Source organism: Macrobrachium rosenbergii, chromosome 12, assembly GCF_040412425.1.
Source record: "Macrobrachium rosenbergii isolate ZJJX-2024 chromosome 12, ASM4041242v1, whole genome shotgun sequence".
NCBI lineage: Eukaryota > Metazoa > Arthropoda > Malacostraca > Decapoda > Palaemonidae > Macrobrachium > Macrobrachium rosenbergii.
Window position 1 is genome coordinate 61,507,820 of NC_089752.1, and position 10,000 is coordinate 61,517,819.

At 42.4% G+C, this 10,000-nt stretch overlaps 2 protein-coding genes across 3 annotated transcripts in view; one reads left to right on the top strand and one right to left on the bottom strand.

Annotated features, from left to right (window-relative positions):
* The window catches only part of LOC136844028 (uncharacterized), a 1,706-nt gene extending 126 nt beyond the window's left edge, over positions 1–1,580 (bottom strand). The window contains exons 1-2 of the mRNA XM_067113042.1: positions 1,074–1,580; positions 121–774 (exon numbers count right to left, since the gene is read on the bottom strand). Of these exons, the coding sequence (XP_066969143.1) occupies positions 121–774; positions 1,074–1,580 (1,161 nt within the window). The remainder of the gene's footprint in view (positions 1–120; positions 775–1,073) is intronic.
* Positions 1–10,000, top strand: part of LOC136843689 (zwei Ig domain protein zig-8-like) — a 190,274-nt gene that overhangs the window by 24,616 nt on the left and 155,658 nt on the right. The window lies entirely within an intron of this gene.

The following is a 10,000-nucleotide window of genomic DNA, read 5'->3' on the forward strand; positions in this document are numbered from 1 at the left end:
TTGGAATTTGCTCATCGTTTGGGATGGACAGAGCTTGGCGCCGCTCAGTGCACCCCAATGACACTGGCAGAAATTGTGAATCATGTGTGGTATCTCCTTGGGGGGGGGGGGGGGATCTACTTGGAGCCCTGGCACTGGCACTGGGGTAGGGCCAGGCACTGTAATGGGATCGAGAATCGATCTTGGTGGAGGGGGCCACTGCACATTGCACTCAGGTGGCACTGGTAGTGGAATGAATGCAGGCATTTGAGGCTTGCTTGTGCCTAATGAATGATATGGGGGATTTGACCCGCCTGGATTGCTGTAACTTAGATGAGGACTGGAAGTCTGCCCTAGGAGGATGTCATAACCTCCAGGAATGTACCTGGCTACTACTAGGTCGCAGATTTCAGATCTGTGAGGTCTCATGACCCTCAACTTGACAGTAGGCAGTATCATCTTAAAGTGATTGATACCTTCAATTGTGATGAGTTTACGTCTGTTTCTGTTAATGATAGCTCCTCGGGGAACTTTGTCCTCCCTTATGAGGGACATTTGTGTGCCAGAATCATCAAATGCCTTGACCTGGTTGGCGGGGCACTTACCTCGGGGAAGTGCCACATAACTGGGACCCTGGGCTGGAGGACCTAAGGATGTTGGGTCGGTGACTGCCAAGGCAAGGGCGGGCGTACTTGATTTATTATCATTATGGCATTTTGCCCATTGGGCAGACAGTCCATAGACTTTGCAAGTGGGGCAGTAAGTCCGGCTATAATATATACCTGGCACTGTCCCCTAGGAAAGAGAGCAGGCCCTTTACCCTTCGTCCACGACCCAGGTGTTGCTCAGGGTGTTGTCCCATTTGAGGACATAGAGGGGTTTTCTGGCTGATTCTTAGGCTTCAAGTGGCACTGTTCAGTGGGGTGCCCTATTCTCTTACAATACCCACACACAGGTTTCTTATGGGGGTGCCCATTCTTATGAGGTTGCTGGGAGTTGGTCAAGGTAGGTGAGGAGGGATATAATTTCCGTCCATGGGAACTAAGATGGGGATGATGCGTGTCCCATATGTCAGCCCAATGGCAGCAGCCAACCACTGTCTTAGGGCCCATATCACATAAATGAGTGGCAAGAGCTGGCGGGGCATAAAATAAGAAGTCCTTGACCTGGAAATGTTTGAGGACATCCTCCACACTAGTGGCCTTCAGAGATTCTAGCCATCGCTTTAGGGCCCAGGTCTTTTTGAAGATCCACGCAGACCAGGTCTGGCCTGATTCCTTGGGCATATTTCTCCATCTTTTACTCCAATGGTTGGGAGTTATTTCAAAAACCTTTATGATGGCTTGGTGGACAAGGGCAAGATTTCCTTTATCCTCAGGTGGGAGAGCATTGAATGCAATGGTACCCTTCCCTTCAAGGTGTTTTCCCAGAATCAGAGACACTTCTGCAGTAGAGGGCTGATAGGTTGTCAGGACCTCTTCAACATGGTCGAACCAGGGTTCAGGCTCGGCTTCATCCCAGTTTCTTATGAGGGTGCCTATACCGCTGAGGGTTGAGTGAGGAGAGGATGTTGGTGTGTTGCACATGTTGTGAGCTGCCATTGCAAGCTGATGAGGTCTTTCTCCCTCTCCTGTCTTTCTTTTCTCCTTCTCCTGTCTTTCTGCCTCTTCTCGTTTCTCCTGGGCTATTCTTTCTTTCTCCTTCTCCTGTCTTTCTACCTCTCTTTCTGCCTTGGCATCGTCTACTCTCTCTTGGATCCATTCCCTCAGGGCTTGTCCTGACATTCCCAAGTCCTTTCCAGAGGACATGTAGAACTTGAAATACTCATTTTGCTGGGCTCTGGATGTCGCAAACATCTTGAGATAACGCTTATATGGGCGTGACCCTTTAGAAAACCAGTATGTCTGAAAAGACTCAGGTTGTCTGGAAGACTTAACCTTCAGGGTGTCTGAAAGACTCAGGGTGTCTCAGAAGACTCAGGGTGTTTCAAAAGATCAGGGTGTCTCGAAAGACTCAGGGTGTCCGGAAGAGTCAGGGTGTCTCGAAAGACTCAGGGTGTCTCGGAAGAGTCAGGGTGTCTCAAAAAACTCAGGGTGTCACAAAAGACTCAAGGTGTCTGAAAAGACTCAGAGTGTCTCGAAAGACTCAAGGCATCTCGAAAGACTCAGGGTGTCTCGGGAGACTCAGGGTGTCTCGAAAGACTCAGGGTGTCTCGGAAGACTCAAGGTGTCTAAAAAGACTCAGAGTGTCTGAAAAGACTCAGGGTGTCTCAAAAGACTCAAGGTGTCTCGAGAGACTTAGGGTGTCTCAAAGGACTCAAGGTGTATCAGAAGACTCAGGGTGTCTGAAAAGACTCAGGGCTGTTCGAGTGAGCAGGTTCAATATGTCTGACGAGACTCAGTGTTGTTCGAAATGAACAGATTCAGGGTGTCTGAATAGACTCAAGTTGTCTGAAAAGACTCAGTTGCCTGAAAAGACTCAAATTTCAGGTGTCTGAAACACTCAATTGTTCAGAATGAACGAGAATTAATATGTCTGAATAAGACAAATTTCAGGATGTCTGAAGAGACTCAATTAAGATATAATATGTCTGAATAAGACAAATTTCTGGGTGTCTGAAAACTCAATTGTTCAGAATGAACGAAAATTAATATGTCTGAGTAATACAAATCTCAGGGTGTCTGAAAAGACTTAGTTAAAAAATAATTTGTCTGAATAAGCCAAATCTCAGGGTGTCTGAAAAGACTTAGTTAAAAATTAATATGTCTGAATAAGACAAATTTCAGGGTGTGTGACACTCAGTTGTTCAGAATGAATGAAAATTAATATTTCTGAATGAGACATATTTTTGGGTATTTGACACTCAATTGTTCAGAATGAATGGAAATTAATACGTCTGAATAAGACAAATTTCAGGGTGTCTGAAAAGACTGTTAAAAATTAGTATTTCTGAATAAAACAAATCTTAGGGTGTCTGAAAACTCAATTGTTCAGAATGAACATGAATTAGTATGTCTAAATAAGACTAATCTCAGGGTGTCTGAAAAGAATATTAAAAAGTAATATGTCTGAACAGATTTCGTGGTTCTTCATGAACGAAATTTTAGCCAAGCTAACGTAAGCCTTTATGTATATTTTATGTTGCGGAGAGATGCTGCAGAACTAATAAAAAAAAAAAGGCTTACAGGGTTATACACTTATGGTGTGTAAAGGAAATTTTCCTTGCTCTGTTAAATAATCTTAAATGTGGTGTAATGAAAACAGTACATTGTTCCTATCGAATATTAAAATCTCCAACGCATGAGGGTAAGACAAAATTGCTTAATCTTATAACACGTGCGTGGGGAGGGAAATAAATTGTTATTCTCCGTTATCAAAACAAACTTTAGCTTGCATGTGACTAATAATAGTACTCAAGTGTTTACTTCTGGTCTCGTGACATCTGCCGACAATTGAATGAGTCAGGTGTGTTGGGGGGGGGGTGTCGTCTTGACCGCGTGTCTGGCTTTTACCTGCCTACCCTTTTTCCCATGCTCTGGCCTCCCGCAGTAATGAATAAGAGGAAATTCTCGCTGACATATTTATCAATAAATAAATTTACAGGAATACTACGGGCTCGCCAAGGAATATCCTACTCAGTTAGAGAATAAAAGGTTTATTATTTAAAAAAATGCGGCAAGGTGCATGGACGTATGGATAAAAATTAGCGAGCGAAAGAAAGGGATTTATATGAGGTCTGTGCGTGCTTTTTTATAACAATGGAATTTCTAATGGAACTCACAAATCAAAGATGGCGGACGCTTAGGGGTGGGCACACGTGGCCTGGAATTGAAGTTTCTGTGTCGGAATTTACTATTCTCTCTTCTTGAGAGCGGAAATTTAGATTCCTAATTACTTCCTAGCTTTATCTATCGATCAAGCGAGGGAGAGCAAGAGAGAGAGAGAGAAAGGATAAATCCAGCGATGCAAAAATAGCTGGAGTCAAAGCCTTGGTGGTCGCCTACAGTGTGCCCATCTGGGAATTCAGGACTTTCAAATTGTCCTTATCGTGTGGGCGAAGGAATAGGGGCTCTATTCCTTTTTATTAACTCTTCGACTGAGTTGCTCCCTAGCTTCCCATTCTTAAAGCATGCAGCTAACATGAGATAACACAAAAATCTCGGGAATTGTTAATATGCTCTCTCTTCTCATGAATTAATTTGGCATGCACATGGTCTATCAATTACCTAACGCTAACTGCAGTCACTTTTCACATCTAGCATAAACCTAAGCAAAATATTTGACACGTACTTATGCTGTGGAACTGGCTCATCTCGTGCTTAAAATGGAGGGGGTATGATAACAGGGTCGTCTCTAATTATGCAGACCAGCTAGCAATTGCTATTCCGCTGATAATTGCAAAGCAATTGGATACTCAGCTAGGTACGCCAGTTGCTATGAATGTCCTAGGGACACTTACTCGATTCTGGGTGGCAACGGATGAATGTTGGGGGTTCCTTTTATTCATTACACATCTGCCTCAATATTAGGGCAATTCGTAGACAAACAAGTGAAATCTGTGGCTTAGGGCCTTCTTCGTGTGAGGGAAAATTACGTAAACTTAAGGGTTCTCTTAACTAATTATATTTACATAGCAACACAGATCAGAAGAATGACAAATTACTGGGCAGGTAATAATAAGGGCCTGCTAAAATAATGAATCCTACACAGAATAAATAGTCTACGCCGACAATGTCTTCATAACAGGAAACACTGCAGTGGGGGTAGAAAAGGAGGCTGCACATGGATAGTGCCGAATGATTCCACAGTCGAGGCCTATCTGTAAAATATGCAAGACGGTTACTTGCACAAATAAAAAGACACTCAAAGGGAAACTGAGGGAAATGAACAGATGGTGCGAAATAACTCAGTCAACACTAAATGCATAATCACATTAACACTGAATGCTCCAACTCAGATTACTGAAGGTGATTGCACAATGGAAAATAAATGAAAAATTAGACAGAAATAAGAGGAATTGTGACTGACTAAGAAACCTTATTCCGGTACATTACCTTCATCAAGATGACAGTGTCCTCATTCAATAGGGTGCTGGTGATGGAGGAGGGAATTAAAATGCCACTACAAAGTATACTGATTCGAGTCTTGGGGTCTAACACGTGGAAAGTTTAAGGGTCAGGCAAGGTTAAAGACATCCGCCTTATGTGGTGTTCGGAGTGCTTCTCTGTCGATTTCTGTTGCATCGTCTATATATAACCTTCAGGGATTACGCATCACGTCCAGCATAGTTGGCGCAAAGGTCAATCTTTGTCACGGTTTCTATAATGACTGCATGGCATCAGTTGATGCTCGTGGAGGGTTTTAGAATGAGGCGGGGCACCAACTTTCTCTTTTTGGCTTCCCCCTTGCCTTGCTTGACTGGCACCGTCGAGGAAGGCATCTGGAAAAGGCCTTAGGCAGTTAATTGGACAGAGAGCAGGGTTAGGCTTAACAATTTTGGGGAATGAAGGAGAGAGTTTATGAAGGAGCGAGTGGAAACCCACAATCCTAGTAATTAAGCAATGGAAATGAATTTTATTTTCTTTCTCTGCTACGTCACGGATGTAAAAACGGGTGAGGTTGCTTGGAAAGAGGTTTCACCATGTGTATATATATATATATATATATATATATATATATATATATATATATATATATATATATATATATATATATATATATATATTATATATATATATATATATATATATATATATATATATATATATATATATATATATATATATATATATATATATATATATATATATATATATATATATATATATATATATGACCTGATTCTCAGTCATGTAAAGGTTCAACCAGTACAAATGAAATGCGTAAGATGCAGTTAACACATGTGTATTTTCCTTAATAGTTACACACAGCCCTGTTGCTAATATTACGCTGCTTAATTATGCAATTATAGTCAGAAGGTACTCTCAGACGCGCTTCCTAGCCTGTCGACCACTAAACCCCTACTGATCTTCAACTTTTCAAACTGAATTTTTTAGTTCATAAACCTCAGCTGATTGGTCTCTTATAATCGAAAGAACCAATAATGGTCTTCGATGCATGGCACTCATTTGAATTACCCACACCAAACCCCAACGATCGTATGGTGCTCGACGAATCAGCAGTATCTATCTGTTCGTTACTCTCTAATCACAAAGATGTACAAAACAACTAGCAGATTTTCTGTCATGTCTCAAACATGAATTTCCATATAATCAGTTCACCACTCCCCCACTCAAGTTCTGCGTCTCGCAGGACTCACAACGCTATTTTTTTTCTTTTTCCTTTTTTTTATTAGTTTCTCTGCTATCTGTGCACTGCCATTTGAGTACCATACCTCCCGACATATGCTACTAATAATTCATGCAAAAATTAAAATTTAGCAAACCAAGGTTAAATTGCGCAGTTACAATTGGCAATTTACAGCGTTATGAATTCCAAGCATCACATTGCTATGATTTATTTATTTATTTATTTATTTATTTTATAAAAAAAAATTATAGGATCAATGGAATAATAATTTTTAGCTCCACACATTAATACTCACAACTTTCTTAGAATTTGGATTGAAATAATCTGCAGTTCAAATAATCAAACAAGGCAAAAATCAAATTACTGTCAATAATCAAGACAAAATAATTTTGTAAAAATCACAGAAGCTGAATAAAAAGAATAAATAACATCAAATAGACATGAATAACATCAACCAAAAAATGAAATATAAGATCATGGAATGCAAGTACATAGACAAGTTTATGATGTTTTCTTTTCACAACAGCACATGACACCAGTATTTGTAACCTTCGTCTGTGTGCACATTGGATGCACTATTAGTGATCCCTAGACATGCTTGCACATCTTTTTCACTCTCCTCCCCCAGATAGCCAGGGAATTCCGGGAAAGGAGGTACTTTCTTGTGCCCTCTTGAGGGACCTTTCTATACCTATATGTCTTGCATAGGGACTTTCATGTATATCATGTGAATGGCTTTCTCTACCAAAGAGGTAGGGAGGACGACGTGAGATCGGATATCGCCCGGTCTCTTCTCATATTTACAAAACAAGATATCTCCTTCACGGAAGAACGTATCTTTAGGCACTGTTAGGAAATCGGGAAACTCATTACTCGCACCCCTTACATAAGTCTTAACCCGTTCAATCCAGGGTTCAGACTTCTGACCTCTCATCACCTCTTCTACACTCCAACCACACAAATCAATCACACACTCTCTCACTCCCAGGGCATCAGCTCTCTGACCTCCGCCTCCTTGGAGGATCAGCCCTCTCGTTCTCACGGCTGTTTTGATTCGCACTCCTTCTCTCTCTCCCTAACTCTCGAGATACTGAGTTATTCCCGTTTTCCACATCGGGTGCCTCTGAGGCATGCAACTGTTTTTTCTGTCGCTGTTCCTCTCTCTTTGCTGCTCAGGATGTAACTCCCATTATGGCACTCCTGGAGAGAGCATCAGCCACTTTATTTGTTTTCCCTGCTATATGTTCAATTCCTACAATACCAAACTCTAACAGCCGCTTGATCCAACGAGCCTGGCGAGTGGTTAAATCCCCTTTCTTGAATAAATCTCTCAATGGGCGATGAACTGTGTTTATTTTGATTTTATGTCCCAGCAAAAAGTTGCGATGTCTCTCCAGCATCCATAGAGTCGCCAATGCCTCTCTATCGAGGGTACTGTAATTCTTCTCTGCCCCCTTTAATGCTCGTAATGCAAAACAAATCGGTTTTTCATTTCCTGCATCGTCAGCTTGAGAAATCACTTCCGCAATAGCTATACTGCTCGCATCAGTGGTTACTAGAAATGGTCGATCGAACTTTGGATACGCTAACAGCTCATTACTAGTGAGTGAAATCTTTAATTCTTGAAAAGCTGTTTCTTCTTCCTGTCCCCACTGAAAATCTGTCTGTTTCCTCAATGAATATAGTGGCCTCGCTATTTTTCCAAAATCTTTCATGAACTTACGATAGCAGCCTGCGAGGCCGGTGAAACTGGCTACTTCTTTTGCATTCTTCGGTTGGGGAAATTCTTTAATTGCTGCTACTTTATCTGCACAAGTCTTAAGGCCTTCAGATGTTACGATGTGCCCCAAAAATTCAACTTCTTGCTGAAAGAATTTGCATTTGGTTAGATTCATTTTCATACCATGTCGTTTTAAAGCTTCTAAGACTTCGATAATGTTCTTCTTATGTTCTTCTACTGTAGCCCCTATTATGATTATGTCATCTAAGTATACAAACATGCTATGCCTTAATAACTAAGCTAATACGGACATCATAACATGTGAAAAATGGGCAGGGGTGCTCTTGACTCCAAAAGGAAGGTAATTATATTCAAACAATTGATCATTAGCTATAAAGGCTGTATTTTCTTTGCTACTCTCGTCTATAGGTATTTGATGATAACCTGACTTTAAATCCAAGGTGGTGAAGAATTTACTATCTCCGACCTTAATCAACAGTTCTTCGATAGAGGCAATGGAAATGCATTGTCTTTCGTGATACTGTTCAACTATCTATAATCAAACGCATAGCCTAAGAGAACCATCCTTCACGATTGGCGAGGCCCAAGGAGATTCACTTTCTCTAATTGTCCCTTGTTCCCTTAATTTATTAATTTTGTACTCTACTTCCCGCTGACAACAAACTGGAATTCTATACGGAAAATTATTTATTCTGCCTGGGGTTTCGTCGCCAATCGTGATTACATTTTGATAACTTTCTATAATTTTCTTGACAATAATTTGATAAGTAACAGGAGTAGACCCATCAGCTGTTCTCAGGAGTCTATCCAGATGCTCTTCACCATGACCCTGATGCATGCTACTCAAGGTCGCGAGTGTGTGAGAAGCATCTGCTATTTCAAAAAGTTCAAGGTCGCATATCGACTCACCGTTTAATACGATACGCTGATCACTAACGTAAAACTAGAAGGTACACTGATCACTACCGTAAAACTAGACAACCTTTCATAGGCTGCACTGACCCTGTCATAAGGTGTTTTTCTAACAAAGACACCCTTGCGCCAGCATTGACCAACGCCATTTGCTGTCACGCTCCCACCCATATTTCCACGATGGGCACTGCAACTTCCTTCGTGCATTGAGGGCGGGCGATAGGCTCTTGCATTACCTCTTCTCCCTACACCCTCAACGTTTGGGTAGGGGCAGCAACAGTTGGTGTAGGGCTGTCCACTACTTCTCAGGGGGTTGGTTGACTCCCCTCACTCGCCAACAAGGCATCCCTTGTTCTGTCAGGGACACAGTCGTTGTTTCGACCTGATGAGCCTGGGTGTAGTCGGGGGTCCTCCCGACTCCTCCACGCTGCCTTCCCCTTCCTCTCCTTGGTGTAGGGGGAGCGTTGTTTTGCTGGCCGTCATCGTTTTTTTGAACAAGCGTTCATGAGGTGGTCTGTTGCATTGCATCGAAAACAACGTTGCGGCTCAGTGAGAGAGGGGCACTGGGCCTTCATGTGGCCCTCCCTTCCACACCGCCAGCAAAGGCCAACTGTCCTTTTCCCGCTGGTTTCCCTTTGCCTCTTTGATGTCCTTTGGGTGCGGGACCCTGCCCCCAGGATGGTGGGTGAGGCTGGCTGAGGACTCGCTTGGTCAGGTTGTTTAACCGTTGCAACAAAGGGTTGGGAGGTGGCCTGCCTCCTCCCCCTTGCTTGTTGGCATTGTTCGTGGTCTAACAGAAGTTGAATCTTCAGCAGCAGGGCTTGTAAGGACCTCTCATCGCCAATAATGAATACCACTATGGAGGTGGGAAGAATTCGCCTCAGCATGTGTCAGCAGAAGTCTTCTTTTTCCTCTACAGTCTGGTCTCTTTCAGGGGTGAGGGACTCATACTCTTCACCAAAGTGATTACAGAATGCCGAAATCGACTCTCCCACCCCCATCATGGGGTCGTAGGCTTCCATTAGTTACATCTTCTCCTCTCGGTGAAGGACAAACTGC